Raw genomic sequence first — 16,152 nt, forward strand, 5'->3', positions numbered from 1 at the left:
CCAGCTGGAATGCACCACATACAGATAAACTGCGCTGTAAACTAGACCTGGCCACTAACAAGCTGTTTCAACTGGTGTTAATTAAGGCCAGATAATGTAAAACAGAGTGTGGTGGCAGAGACACGTGGCTCGTTATGGGAGTAAATGGTTGGTACCAGGTGGGGTTTGGAGCTGTAAGGAGATTAACATTTAAACAAAGTCCAACATCGTTGTTCAGACACTGTTATTTTACCAACTCTGTATTTATCCCGTATGAGTGGTGCATTGAGGGACAGCAGGGTGTTTCCAACAGCTAAAACTTCACCAAAATATAGAGCAGCTCATACACATACACAAAGGCAAAGCAACCACTGTATCCAGCCTGCTGGAAACAGTGGGATGCATCATATGCCCCATACAACATCACATTTCCTAAGAGTTGTGCCAATGGAAAAGGCCACGTAGTCGTCAAAATCAAAATAGTCTTGAGTGAGTTGGAAAACCGTCATGGTAATATGCCGATAAACCGTGAGATATATTTTGGTTTGCAGATGCTGGACCAGAGCTACATGAATGCAATGGCAATGTGTCCATAGTGGTTCAAGGGAAAAGGTCAGAGAATGAGAAAATGGCATGAGGATTCAGCCTCTTGGGGACTGTGAATAAACAAAGCAAACTGTTATAAAATCAAGTTGTTAGATGTCTTGTACAAAATGTACAATTTAACATTATAGTAGTAGAGCAACAAAACATGATTAGGAATCATTGTTTGGGGACCCTGAATATCCGCACATTGAAGTCCTTTAAAATAATGTTGGAAAGAAAGACCGCGACAATTACAACAGTGTTGATGCACATCTATCTTTTTCAAAGGGCTGGGTCCAAAAATCGGTAACTGAATTTAACTTCCCAGACAGTATTAACTACTTCTGTTAAAACACTGTACTTTAGTTTTTTGTGTAATGACAAAGATATCTTAAAGCACTGATGAGTCAGAGAACAATGACAACTACACCATTTAAGGAAAATAAATTAGATTTATTTTCATTGGAAAAAAGTACAAAATCATGAATAGATCCAACCTATTTCATTGATCATTAGCTTTACAGATGGTTTAATCAATGTTTAGTAAAATGTAGTTTATTGAGGAAGGACAGTATAAAATCTAATTGAAATAAAGCAGATGTTGAGATACTTAAAAAGTGTAAAAACATTACATCAAAATGTATAGTGTACAGTTTCAATTAAACAGTTTAAGTTTTGCATATTGACTTATTAAACTGATATATTTTTGTGCTCCAAGTGTATTTCACAGATTAAATGCAGGAAAAAGTTGTAAACTGTACACCAGAACAGGAACATCTAGTGAACATTGATATAGGAAAATAATGAATTTAAGACATTTTATAAAGGTGCTATGTCTTGTGCTATGATTTTGTTACAATAATGAGTTGTTGTCAAATTTTTATCCGGCAATAAAATAACAATAAAAATTGATTTTTCTGAATATCTCTACAGGGAAGAGGAGAGGAGGACATGACTGTCTAGTATCCCTGAGCACACCCATCCGCTCTGGGGTCGGATCCGGCCCAAAGCACCCTGGATGGATGATCAGTTTGATTGACAGATGGGTTCCACCAATCGCCCACTGTGATGATCTGTCCCCGCCCAAACTGAGACCTCTTGTGGCCTGTGTGTGAGATAAAAATATAAATTACAAATTTTTTTGAAAATATATTAAAGCTTGACTATTTTGCACTGTAAACCATCATCAACCAAAGGTCATGAGGTGAAACAGGTGTGAGTTTTGCTAACATAACATCTGATGATCATATGGCAGTTAGGCAGTAAATTAGATACACAGTGTATGTAAGTGATGAGCAGGAAGCCGTTTGGTTCCTTAAATTGTATTTGTTTGTTAATAAATGAGTGACGGTAAAACCAGATGTGTCGTAACCTGAGATCAATAGGCCTTACTTCTCACACGTTCCTTCAAGGTTGCCTCCCTTGTTCGTTTGAAAATAGACTTTATTAAATGTGCTACATATTTCCCATGGAAATCTATACATATAATGCAGCCTAAAGTTTGAGACATAGCGTAAAGGAACAAATAAATGTATCATGTTTGCTGCAGGAAGCAACAGGGTAAATGGGAACTGTGGTTTATTACCAATGATTTGACAGTTGTTCTAAGCCATGGTCTTTATGGTCGCTGCTGTACATCAGTATAACAATAAATGTAATATATTAACTTAAGAATAGGCTGCAAGAACTAGGGAAGTCTTTTTGTCCCTTGTTTTCAGTTTTCCATTTATGTTTTATTAATAAATGAAAGAGTCTACTTTCATGGAATACCTATAATACCCAACCTATGTAAATTTTAAAAAGCACAACGCAGTTACTGCAAACTAATAATTGTGTAAATAAAAAAGTACCTTTGATTGGCCAGTTGACTTTGTGGCCCCGTTTTTGCAGCTCCTTGGCTACCTCCGGGTCAAAGCCCTCCTCCAGATTAACCAGCCACTGCTTAGCTACACACACACACACACACACACACACAAACACAAACACACAGACACAATGTTTAATCAGTATAACAAGTGCTTTACATAGGCATACAATTACCATAGCTTTCATATTGTGTGCAATTGAAGTTATTGCACAAAAACTTGTGTATTTAGTTCATGTTAATTAATTACAACAAAAAGTGTGTATGTGAGTATGTGTGTCTGTGTGCGTGCATGTGTGTCTAACATACTTTTTTGGTCATAATGTACATAGAGTCGTGGTGCGTCCACAGCTTGTTGAGGATTCATCCCGAACTCCAACATGTTCAACAACAACTAAAAACAAGAGCAACACCAGTTAATTAAACGTTAACTTGTTACATTTGTGGGACTAAACCATGATCAAAATGGGGAATATTCAAGTCCTTTGGAATACTTCTATCTGTGACTAAAACACAATGACCAACTGTATAGTCGAATCAGTCTATTTTTACAGCGTACCTGGACGTGTCCCTGCGACTGCATAAAAGCCCCCATCACCCCCAGTGCAGCAAGGAGTCTGGGTTTTTCTGACTTGTTTGTAGCGTCAGTGAGCAGTGCCGGTATTATGGTGTGAAACGAACGCTTCCCCCCGGCAACACAGTTAACCTGGTTACGATGCAGAGAGAAGCTAGCACCACGATTCTGTGACAGACAGGGAAAAGAGATTTCACAATTTTGATGCATAATTTAATATCAAAATGTCATCACGTTTATCTTGGCCTAAATAATTGTGAATCATGATATCTCGATCAACCTCAATATATTCTTTAAAACTATTGAAATGACTCTAAAACACACTGGAGTCACCTTACATTTTGTTAAAATGACTGCACTTATATAGCGCTTATTGCCAACAAGCGCACACTCTACCTGACCCCTCATACCTGTAGTGAGAATCCACAACCCTTTGGGACCAGCCCAGTCCCAAAGCCCATATATGTGCTGTTGACAAATGAACAGGCATTGCCCTGGCTGTCAATCACACAGAAATAGACTGTGTCACTTCCTGTCATCAGGCCAGGCTCCACTTCTTCCATGGCCCTATAGATACACAATAACAATGATTAAAAACACAATCAAACCATTATTGAAACACACATAAAGCCTTGTTGTTGCCTTTAAAAATATCCCAACAAAAGATCAAATTGTATTTAGAATTAAAAATGTATATACGGTATGATCCAAAACATCTAGTCTGAAGCAAATGAACAAGAAATAATAGACAAGATAATATACATACAGAAGTTGATCTGTTCCTTAAGTGTTTTCTTTTGCTAAGGCTGTGCAGCAAAAAAGTGACTATGAAGAAATGCAGAAATGTTTTGAAATGCACTGAAAGATAAATAATGAGGGAAAAGTGGTAACCACTGAAATCACCTTTATTTTTCATTGGAATCTGAATTGTTTGTTTTCATCAAACATATTAAAAATAAAAGGTGCTAACTAGAGGCAAAAGGCCCCACCCTCAGAACTCACACATTGCAAGCACCAACTATCACTTCGATAATCTTTATAATTTTGTGCTTTCTCACTCCAACCGAAAAATAAGGCTCCTCAGCCTGTAGCGTCATGTTTCACTAACAAACCATATGCAAAGAATGAAAACAGTAAGTGTATGTGTGTGTGTGTGTGTGTGTGTGTGTGTGTGTGTGTGTGTGTGTGTGTGTGTGCATGCGTGTGAGTGAGTGTGTGTGCCTGCGCGTATGTTAAGATATCATTTTGTTGTTTTATACTTTTATAGACTGTTTGTCTTACAAATGATAAAGTTCAGAGTTTAAGTACAACCCAGTAAATACACATTGTTGCCAAAATACAGAAACACACACACACACACACACTGTGGCATACATGGTCTGATGTTAAGGTCTGGAGGGAAGTAAAAGTATACAGTCCTATCTAAAGTCAACAGAGCACGACTGGTACACACTGGTACGAACAGACACACACACACACACACACACACACACACACACACACACAAACACCTGTCCATGCTGATGCGCTGCGCTTGCTTGCGGCTGTAGCTCTTGTCCAGTAAGGTTTCCAGAGAGACGGTCATGTGATCTGGGTCTCCCAGGTAACGGAAGGCGTCTGTTAGTGTCAAGCGCACAGCCTCCACCAGGACATGAATGTAGTCACAGCTGTTATGGCCCACGGCTAGGAACATATAGACACACAAACATAGAGTCATGTTTTAATAGTAACAGATACAACGATGAGTGCATATAAAATGTTATGATGCAAAACATTTCATTTTTTGTGTGATTCAGGTTTTTCTTTTTCGTCTACTGTGACAAACGGCCTGTGGTCAGGGGTTTTGGTGTAGCCTACATAATGAAATGAATGAACAACTACCTGTAGAGCTCAAAATTCAGTTTGGAAAATCTCACAGTTTTGTAAAAGCTGAGTTTTCACTAGAACCACTTTCTACCATGGAAAATGTTACATGAATGGATTATCCAGAGATTCTGGGACTTTGGTACTGTAAGAAGGTGTTTCAAGTTTGACGGTTTCACTGATTTTAGAAGCACAAACTGAATTCATAATAATGGGCTGGAGGTAGAAAAAATCAAATTAAAAAGAACGCTATCTGGTTGAGTGAATACATTCTAAATACAATTATGCTAATGGTTTAGTTTTGCCATGAATTGAATTTTAACTCATCCACATCCCCTGGCCAATAATCCAAAATTGAGATTCTTTCTGCTGGTACGTCGCATAAGATGCCGGTGAATACCTTTGAGAGGGAAGTTCTCCAGGATGTTGAGCAGAAGCAGAGCAGCCAATCCCTGAGTGTTAGGTGGAAGCTCCCATAGACACACACCCTGAACACACACAGTACTGAGTCACTCCCTCGGCCCACCATATGATCAATACACAGATACAATGAGAGTCTATGGTGGCTTACCTCACTTTGTATTCTGTGCTTATGGGGGTGACCACCTCGCTGTCATGGCTGCTGAGGTCATCCATCGTCATGACGCCTCCGTTTTGGGTGATTATGTCAACGATGGCTTGGGCCACTCTTCCCTTGTAGAAAGCTGTTTTGCCACGCTCACCCAACTCCTGTCAATACGTCAATACATCAATGAATTAACTGTTCAATCAATCAACCTTTTATAGAATTTCGTTATTTTAAATTTTCGTCCATCCGCAATGCATGTTTCAAAACAGCAGCACAATACACAAACAGAATAAATATATGAGGTTTTTCATGATGTAATGTCACTCAAGTCATGTGGGTGACGTGTCCACCATTGAGCCTATCTACCAGTTAAATCAAAGTTATCCATTGAACAGGAGGGTACGTGTGTGAATGTGTGACTTTTCACCCCAAGGGAGTAACACACACCATCATTGCAGAGGAATGACCGCTATGACCATGGAAACCCTCCATCAATGAAGCTGAGCTCACTGCTATTGTTTCTACTGTCTCGGAAACGTGTGTGTGGGTGTGGGAGGGAGGGGGGGGTATCTTGGGCGGACTTAGTTGGCAGTGTTCCTACATTATTACATTCCTCAAGACTGAGTGTTTGATGTATTAATATACAAAAGAGCAAATTTGCTACGCATGCTTTGAAGGTGACCCTGATATACACGAACACACACACAAACACACAAACACACAAACACACACACACACACACACACACACACACACACAGTGAGGTCAGTCTTCTTTCTAGTGAGGTCTCGCTGACAGGAAACTGAGTGAATGAGTGTGGTTTTATGAATATGACATTGTCCACACACATAAACATTCATGGTCACACATTCACATGAAAGAGGAAAGTAGCAGAATTGGAAAACAATTGACACTTTAGTTACTCACTGGTTTAAGTGGAGATTTGTAGCATCACATCACACAACATCTAATGTATGTTTCAAATAATATTCTAAAGCATTTCAGTGAAAGTAATGAAAGTAACAACAATTCTTGACAAACTCATGATTTCAAGTCCGGGTTATTCTACTCATTTTATATCTAAATTCCATTAAACTGAAGCTTTAACTCAAGCAATTATTGAAAGTCAAATACAAAATCTAAACTTTATTTATATTGAATTCTCATGGTGTTGCAAAAAAAACGTTCATACTTCTCCTGCAGAATAAAATGCTCCTGTTTGTTTGTTGGTTTGTCAAACGTCTAAGCTGCTTACACTGCAAGCTACAAACAGAGGCATTGTATCCAGCTGCTGTTTGCTACACTTTACTCTTACAGTGGTAGAGAAGGGAATTAGTGCTGTGCCAGTGGTCTGTCGATGTTTTGCTGCTTATCCCACCTCCAAGTCTTGTAATCTTGTCAACAATTGAACTTTAACCTAGATCTTTATTTATGAAAAATAAGGTAAGGTATCCTTCAACCCACCGGTGCTCATGGAAGGGAATAAAGGTAAAGGAGAGGAGAGGAGGAAGAATTATGACCAAAAAAAGTCATAAATAATTCAAGCATCCAGGCATTAAAAAATATATATATAATATATAATAAAAATAAAATGGCCTTTAATTCATAAGGCTAGACACATTAAAAGTATACCAACGCGTGTCGGCTTGAGCCTTGAAGCTGCCTTGTGAATTTAAGTGCTTTTATATTTTTGAAACCTACTTTGAGTGCCTGGACCTGGATTATTTATGACTTTTTTTGGTCATATCTCTTCGTCCTCTACATCACCTCTACCCAAGTTATGTCCAAAACTATTTTCAAGTAGTGCGTTAAACTATGAGGAATCCAGTCGATGGCCAGGTGTACAGTCTGGCTGACGTCTGTATGACGCACACAGTCCAGGCATTCCTCCTACTCTCCTCTGACCACTTCACCTTTGCAATTCTATCATGTCCCTGTTTGCCTTCATTGTCCGGCTTTCACTCCCTCAACTGCACCCCTTCCTCTATTTGCCTCATTTAAAGGCGGAGAACACAACAGCTTGTTTTCAATATCACTTTTTGTGAAAATCAGTAAATATTTCTCCCACCCCTGCACAATCTATATTGATACATATTCTCTGTAATGACCTTGTTGTCCTTACCAAAACGTAAATGGGTTCAGGATAAATTACAGAGGATGTCCAAAAGTTCATAACCTTTGGAGAAACGTGGAACAAGCAAAGTCCTTTCTCTGGGCTTCTACATTGTTCCGTTTCTTTTTTCGTCTAATATAGAAACCCAATGCTCCCTAAATGACCTACTACAAACATCTGTTTTTTTTAGTAGTTTCAAAGGTTTACCTTCAGGACCTGGGCCAGGTTAGGGTTTCTGAATACTTGTCCCATTTTGGGCGGATGGCCGTCAATGAGCAGGTCTCCACCCAGTTCCTTCCCCGATTCTCTGAGCCATTTGGCCCAGTGGTGAGCCGTTACCTCGGCAACAGGAAACCCCCCCTCTGCGAGCTCGGCCGCCCCGCTCAGCACCTCCTGCATGGACAGCTAGGGGGGAAACAGGAAGAGGAAAAACACACACTCATTACCTCACTGAGCAGGAAGTGTGACTCATTGTTTTGAGAAAGGAGGTTAACACTGGTTTGTCATTTCCTAGGAGGGTTTTCCATCCAAAGAAAAAAGGGAAAATGTAATATTTGTTATCAATCTGTGTGAGGGAAAGGGCACTTCAGGATGTAGTTGATTTCTTCCTCTGTAAAGGTGGAGTCAGCGATCCTGGAGAATGTTTGATAGTCAAAATAAATGTTTGTAAAAGTCAGTGAATATCTCCCCAAGATTGACAACTGGTTTTTTTTCCACACACACACACACACACACACACACACACACACACACACACACACACACACACACACACACACACAGTACAGACAGGTAGCAGATTGTGAGGAGATATTCATTGATTTTGACAAAAAGTAAGCTTTGACAACAAGCATTCTCCAGAATCGCTGACTCCAACTTTAGTTGTTAAGCATTAGTTGTAGGGGAACTGACAGTTTCAAAGGACATAGACTGATTATATTGTGTGTATAGTGTAATGTTAACATTGACAAAGAGAAAGCCTCCAATATAGTTTTCTTTCTGCTGAGTCCAAGTCCCCAACCCCAGGTGAAAACAAACAGGTCGGGTTTGTTGAACCCCAAATAATTCAAGTTTCGGACCTTTATTGTGACATCCTACCCACATATCCGTGGACCTGTAGAAACCCTACCATAGATGGTAACGTTACTGCTGTTTTGACCCCAAAAAATATACTGTCCACAGAGCCCAATGAGAGTGTGTCCATTTCCTGTTTGTAAGTGTTTGGAATACCTTCTTCCAGGTATGTTTGTGTGTGTTGGTGGTCTGTGTCAGTGTTTACGGTACGTCTATGTGCGTAGATGGGCTTATAAACATAGAACGCATTCCAGCACACACAGTTCTACACAGATGGATACACAAACAAACAAACAAACAAACAAACACAGTTGAACCTTTTGACTACCAAACAGCTGTACGGTATCACACCAGCATGCCGGGGCCCCTGGGACTGTGGCGTTCAGAGCATGGTAAGGTGAAGGAGGGGCCTCTGCAGTGTAACCACGTCCCTCCAGGAGGTCCAAGGTCTGGGCTCTGGGCGAACGGCCGCTGAGGACAGAGGTAGGTTAGTTAAGATAATCGTCCAGTAACATGAAAACAACCAATGCAGTGACAGTTAAGAGGAGTCAGTCAGCACCTGCCATTAATTCCTCTGATCTCTCCGGTCTTCTCGTCGTAGAACAAGCAGAACGTGTCTCCACCAGGGCCTGTGCTGTTTGGCTCAGTTACTGCCAACGCTGCTGCTATGGCAACAGCAGCATCCGCAGCATTACCGCCACGTTTCAAGATATCTGGAGAACATAAGCATATATTCATAGTGATGATTGATGATAAGACTCTGTACAAGCATTGTCTTACAATGGTTTAGCTGAATTAAATATATGTAGTCCTTTTCAACAGCAAATAATTAATCTTACGATTTACAAAATTTGCTTAAACTTGCAGGTGCCCAAAAAAAAATAAAACATTAACACAATTTTCTGTTAGGGCCTAGTGGTTTATTTGTGCAATTTTTTTTTCATCGCTTTCAAAGTTGCCTATCCATTATTTTTGCCTTTAAACCAAATGTCACATTTTAAGTTTGTGAGCTGCACAAACTAAATTCATTTTATTACCATTGGCTATCTCAGGGGCACATGGACAAAGTAGGCTATGGACAGGAGAAGTTGACCATGCACTGCAGGTAGTTTTTTCTATATAGTGGAGGTGCTGGGAAAGTTTTGTATGCGCTTCATTTAGCGGAGAATATCTCAACTGTTGACTAATATGACCCCAGTGAACAACGTAGGATGTGTGACAAAATCTCTATCCGGGGCGCCGCAGCGAAAATGTTGGCTGTATTTTGCTCAAAGATGCCAATGCACAGTACAGAAATAAACAACTGCTTAATTGAATACAAAAAAACTACAGACACTGACTTTACAGTTGTGCAATTTTGTTTGCTATGTGAAGGTACACATTTTGTGCAAACATGCAGACAGTACAAAGCAAAGTTCTACTGGTGCAATATTATGCAGACACACTTAATAGGCTACAAATAATGGACCATACAGCGGTACAATCGCGCGCGCAAAGCTGCATACACAGAGCAGCTGAAACGCTTGGAGACACGTGCACATTTATTTACTGCAGATCGCGGCCTTTCGCGCAGTTATGACCATGCAAACGCACACACCGCGCGTGCTAGTACATTAATTGTGCACCACTAAAAAAAAATTAAAAAAAAAAAAAATTAATAGACCTGGCTTAGGCTAACTTTTAGCATCTCCACTGCAACTGTTTCCTGTCACTCACCCAGTCCTATGGCTGACGCCAGCGGCTGGCTGGACGCCACACAGCCGTGTAAACACACCACAGGGGACCGGCGAGAGGAGAAGGTCAGGTCGCTGTCCATTCCGCTTCCACTCCCGACAGGGAAGAATAAAGAAAGGCTGCATTTATTGCACCGGAGTGGACTTCAAGCTTCTGATCGATTACTCCGGTATCGATTGGGTTTGGGCTCAGGAAAGATAAATAAATAACAGATTACATCGATGGATGCTGAGACTTCAGCAGCAGATGTTTCAGATATATCAGGTGATATAACTTTGAATTTCATGATGTCAAATGCTAAACGGAACCTCAATCATGCATCCTGTTTTTCCTTTTAAATGTATGCATTAATAGGCTACAGACAAACATATTGCATAGGCCTATGTCAGGCAGGCTACATATAGCCTACAGTTAAAGTTATGGTATGAAAGTAACACTTCTATACGCTCTCTAGTTTAGGATTCAGCCTATAAAATGATTCAATTTCTCTGAAGTCTGTTTATTTGTTTTAGTTTTCTGTTCTGTTTCTGTTTTGTTATTGTTTTATGGCTATTACCATTTTATATTCAGGGTCATAAACTTGGCACCAGGGATTTGTATGACAAATACACCAAAACTTACTGACAGAGGCGTGGATTGGATACATATAGGGTTTATATAATAGTGGTTGGCCTACGTTACATTGCATTTGGAAATGCTCATCTGCTTTCATAATGAAGCAATCTAATACATTTGGGATGGATAGCAGAACTTCATTTGCAAACTTTTAATTTCAAGTTTACTTCAAGTTTGCAATCTATAAAATATATAGAGGTTAAAATTAGATTCACAGAAATTTCTTCAGGACACAGGCACAAAAAATTACAAAATGTCAGGCATAAAAAATACTATTCATAAAAAGGGAAAGGCAGGTATCTCCTGCCAGACAGTAGGGCCCTTTAGTTTTACTCAATAATTTAAGTAATAAACATGATCACTATTTGAAATCACAGAGGCCTCGTTGTGTGAGAGGTTTAAATCCTAAGAAATTTAGTAAAAATGTCCACAGATTAATGACTCATTTGGGTTTGGGTTTGTCATTTCAACCACACAAAGAGCAAATAAAATAAACCTCTCAAAAGGATCAATCATTTTATAATGGATTCCTTTCTTTTAAACCAGTATTAGCTGAAGCTTACAGAATCCACAACTTCCAACTAGGCTTTATAGCGGCTTGATAAGAACTATTAGTTACACAACCAGGAAGGTTTGTGTTCAGATGATGTCTAATTCTTTACACTCTTTTCTGGTTTTACGATGAATGATGTTGAATGAACATGATTCTTCTCAATCGCATACATTTTACTCTCAAGCTTCTAACTGGCGGTGTATACGTGATGAAATATTATATAAAGTATGACAAATTATCTATAGATAAAAGAGTGTCACTGTCCGAACTAATGAAGAAGTCTTTGTCACTCACTAAACCAGTGGTCAGTGCAGATTGGCTGTAAGGGCCCCGCTGTATCGACCTACTGTCAGTCACTTCCTCTTCTGTCGCCATGTACACAAAACAAATGGTAGAACATTAACTACTGTCTTCACCGGTGTGTCTGTGTGCTCACACAGGTATGTTATCCTTTCATTAGTTTGTGTGTGTGTGTGTGTGTGTGTGTGTGTGTGTGTGTGTGTGTGTGTGTGTGTGTGTGTGTGTGTGGGATCCTGCCATGTTACAGCTGGCTGTTGTAAAAGTGAAGAGAACTCAGGGTGGGGTTGTTTGAGGAGGGGGTATAAAGGCTAAGCCATCAGAATCAAGCATCATAAGATACCGGACAGGTGAAGCAGACAGCATCATTTGAAAGATTCACTAAACCTTTCTACGTTTTTTTCAAGAAACCAGCCAGCTTAAGTAGATTTGTTAGGCAGTGTTGGGAAGCTGCGTGTGGAGATAAATATAGGCCTAATCATCTGCTATAAAAGCTAACAGGTGGAGTGTTCTATCAAATATCGGGTGGATACATACTGGACCATATTTAAGTCTAAATCAGCTTGAGATCATAAATATCGAAAAGAACATCTTCAGTGGATTTTTGAAGCCCTCAAGATACTTTTTTTGAACCACAAGGAGCTGTTACAGGTACAGGAGGTGAAAGCATCAGTGTTAGAATGTGTTCCGGCGGCTTTGCCAAGTGTCTGGGCATCAGCCTGTTGCCTCTGTCCATTGTGTGCGTGCTGTGCAACATCCTGCTCTTCTTCCCCGATGGAGTGTCCGTGGACAGCGGTCACATCACGGAGCAGGTCTGGTACTTTGGAGGCATTCTGGGATCTGGAGTTCTGGTGAGCGCAACATAGCTGGTAAAATCCACTGTTCACTATCTGATAAACCCACAGCAGTCCTCAACGTTTTCAAATTGCCAATTTTGCTATAGCCCATAATATGTATAATATGTAGTAGGGTATATCCATGTGTCTTTGTAGACTCATGAACACAATAAATAATACAGAACACAACAAATGAGAATTAATTAGGGCTGCAAATAATGATTATTTAAAAATGTAAAAAAAAATGTTTTGCATTTTTGTATAAAAGTGGCTAAATGTATAAACTGATGACTTAATCAACTAATTGTTTCAGCTTTAGTTTACTTTTAATTGACATATAAATAATATAACACACATAGTGATAAAACATAAAAAATACATATGTGGGTGTGGCAGAAACCTTGCATGAAAACCACACCCAAAAACATTTTAATATTATTATTAAACACACAAAAAAAAATGGGCTTCACCCGAAAAACATGTAACGAGATATATGGCACAGCTAGTTCATATTACAAAAATTCCATATATAATAAAATATTATCATATGAAGAATATGTACATTTGTTAACAGTAAAGCCACTACTGTAGACATACTGTATATGTGTATATAATTGTATACAAAAATACAATACTGGTGAAAATTAGTGCAGCTTAAACAAATGGTACGGGTTCAGTAGTAGGAAGGAGTTATAGAAGGCTGTCTATCTTGATAATAGCAGGACAATTTCCTTCAGCAAACAGCAGGGGAACAAACTTTTCTTCGCCTGCTCACCTGTGTGTGTGTGTGTGTGTGTGTGTTTGTGTGTGTGTGTGTGTGTGTGTGTGCGACAGATGATCTTCCCAGCTCTGGTCTTCTTGGGGCTGAAGAACAATGATTGCTGCGGCTGCTGTGGCAATGAAAGCTGTGGACGGAGATTTGCGGTGAGGAGATGTTTCACTGTTTGACTTCTCACCATAACCATGTGATTATTCAGCAGAGGTCCAAGGATTGAAAAAATTTGAATGAGTTCCAAAATAATTCTGTAAGAAACTGGTGTTTTCTTTTAGTTTGGGGAAAAGTAGGCTCAGTAAAACACAACTTTCCTATTGTATTTGGTTACAAAAAATAAAAAATAGATAAGAGAGATAAAGAGAATCGAGTATTAGGCCTTACCAGGTATTGCTGTGTTTTATTTCACCTTTACCAATGGATGCACTGTGTTTACTGTATGTCACCTGTTAACTGGTGAGTCTTAGCAAACACAATGGCGTTATCTAAACACCCTGAATGATTTACACAGCAATAAACGCCAAGAAACAAAAATCAACATACAGTCACTTACACACACACACACATTCCAGTTGATGCAATTTCGACGACTATAAATGTAAGAAATTTCTCTTATGGGAGTTTCACATGGGAGACTCCATCACACAGAGCTGGTATTGTTCCAGTACAGACACACACTCACATACGGATCGATACTTCAGGAATGTGTAGGTGTGAGAGACTGTGTAGGGGCCAGGAAAGAGTATGCAAACAAAAGTCTGCCAGATTACTACACACACACACACACAAAAACACACACACAACTCATAGCTACGTGTTGGCCGTGCTCTGTTCACGACCCTCAGCCTGGTCCCTGCACACCAAGAGAATAACTTCATTGTTGTCACAGTTAAAAGCGATATTGTTTAAGGTATCGATTCCCGATGTGAGTAACCGTCTCTCCCTGTTTCTCTCTGCAGATGCTGAGCTCCATACTGTTTGCAGCTGTGGGTGTTTGTGGGGCCGGTTACTCAGTCATAGTTTCTGCTGTGGGCATAAACCACGGACCCAAGTGTGTGACTTTCATAAACGGCACAGACGAGCAATGGAGCACCCCCTTTGCAGACGGGTGAGGCACACAGCAAGTATCAACACCCGTAGGCCTACTGTAGTTCTTATTCTAGATTAGCTGAATAGGCACTCATGTAAAAGGAAATGTAGTTTATTTTAGAGAAAAAATGTAAACCATATCATCAGTAGCTTGGAAATCACGTGTACTTGTATTTCACCACTGCGAAAGCTAAGCCAAGCGACTCTCAGTTCTAGCTTCATATTTAACGAACAGACATGATGAGTGTGTCGATATTCTCATCTTGATCTCTTGGCGGGAAAGTCTTCATTAGACTTGAACTTTTCCTTTAACAGGTTGGTTGTTGATATAAAAGACGAACAAAGCGGATGGCATTGTAACATCCACAGACGTAATTGTAATTGGTAAATACCAGTTTGGATGTTGTCTATTTTGGTATTCAATTCAGTCTCTTGTCCTTTCATCCATGTGGTGTTCCCCTCCCCAGGCTGTTGCATGTGATGTCTTACACAACAGCAGAACAGCAACAAAGACTTTCAAATGAGGTTTCCACATATAACAACTTGCTGTCTCTCTCCCTAACCCTCCCTCTTCAGTGACTACCTGTCTGACACAGCTCTCTGGTCGAAGTGTTTGTTGCCGGTGGGCGTGGTGTCCTGGCATCTGTCTCTGTTCTCTGTGCTGCTGCTGGTGGGCCTGGTCCAGATGGCGCTGTGTGCGGTGCAGGTGGTGAACGGCCTTCTGGGAGCTCTGTGTGGGGACTGCTGCGGCTGCTGTGGAGGGGTCAGTATGTCTAGACTGAGAGGGGATGAGGACAACTGAGTCTGTGCATAACACTAATTATTATTATTATTATTATTATTATTATTATTATTATAAAATATATTCATTATTTATTTCTGTGTCTGTAAAACTGTAGCAGAAGTCAAACCAGAAGAAACGATATGACTAAAATAACAGATGCTGTGTTGTTGTAATACTGTTCTGCTAAAATGCCAGGAATAAAGATTGTAACGTACAAGTAACTGTACTACCTGCTTATATAAAGATAAAGCAAGATAAAATAAGGAAATATCTACAAAGTGGATGTAGACTTGATGATGTGTTTTTATTTTTACTTGCTTGATCATTTAAAGTTAGCTGAAAATAACACATTAACTGGGTTCCAGTTAATTATTTAACTGCTTATATGTTCAGGATTAGTGTCAGTAAACAGAGGTAGGAAACATGTTCAGATAAACCAAATAAAAAGTGCTGATGATGTCTTTCAGAGCGATGGCGCCGTCTGAACACGTCCTGTGAGGTTCTGAAGACGACTGGTTCCTCTACTGATCCTGCTTTCACAGGATCACAGTGGTCTCTCTGCTTTATGCCATATAACTATACGTTTGTTTTTCCTAAGAGCTCATTGATTACATTGTGTGTGCTATTTCACAACACTGGTGAAATGACAGAGCTTTTATTTTCCATTTACTCTCTAGAAAACACTAATGACTCCATTGTTTAATTATTTTTTTTAAATCAAGAGTTTTTATAACTAATTTCTAACATTTACCACTGTAATGAATGATTACCTTGCTATATATATTTTTTAACAGTCACAAGAGTCAATAAAGATCCTATTCTTTACTTTAAACATGTTGGTGCATGTTGTTG

The 16,152-nt window shown here is 39.6% G+C and overlaps 2 protein-coding genes across 2 annotated transcripts; one reads left to right on the top strand and one right to left on the bottom strand.

Annotated features, from left to right (window-relative positions):
• Positions 1-1,173: 1,173 nt before the first annotated feature.
• On the bottom strand, positions 1,174-10,436 carry LOC307254802 (glutathione hydrolase-like YwrD proenzyme; the record flags this gene model as incomplete). Its single annotated transcript, XM_080033316.1, has 12 exons — positions 1,174-1,669; positions 2,415-2,510; positions 2,738-2,822; positions 2,988-3,170; positions 3,413-3,569; positions 4,514-4,685; positions 5,266-5,353; positions 5,442-5,594; positions 7,754-7,951; positions 8,938-9,091; positions 9,180-9,333; positions 10,337-10,436. 12 exons carry the CDS (start codon positions 10,434-10,436, stop codon positions 1,524-1,526), a joined length of 1,686 nt encoding a protein of 561 aa, XP_079889442.1. The 3' UTR covers positions 1,174-1,523.
• A 2,063-nt stretch (positions 10,437-12,499) lies between these two features.
• On the top strand, positions 12,500-15,894 carry tm4sf4 (transmembrane 4 L six family member 4; the record flags this gene model as incomplete). Its single annotated transcript, XM_080032441.1, has 5 exons — positions 12,500-12,670; positions 13,490-13,579; positions 14,387-14,535; positions 15,093-15,279; positions 15,768-15,894. 5 exons carry the CDS (start codon positions 12,500-12,502, stop codon positions 15,783-15,785), a joined length of 615 nt encoding a protein of 204 aa, XP_079888567.1. The 3' UTR covers positions 15,786-15,894.
• Between the last annotated feature and the right edge of the window lie 258 nt (positions 15,895-16,152).

Source organism: Ammodytes marinus (genome assembly GCF_949987685.1).
Source record: "Ammodytes marinus genome assembly, chromosome: 8".
Taxonomy (NCBI): Eukaryota; Metazoa; Chordata; class Actinopteri; order Uranoscopiformes; family Ammodytidae; genus Ammodytes; species Ammodytes marinus.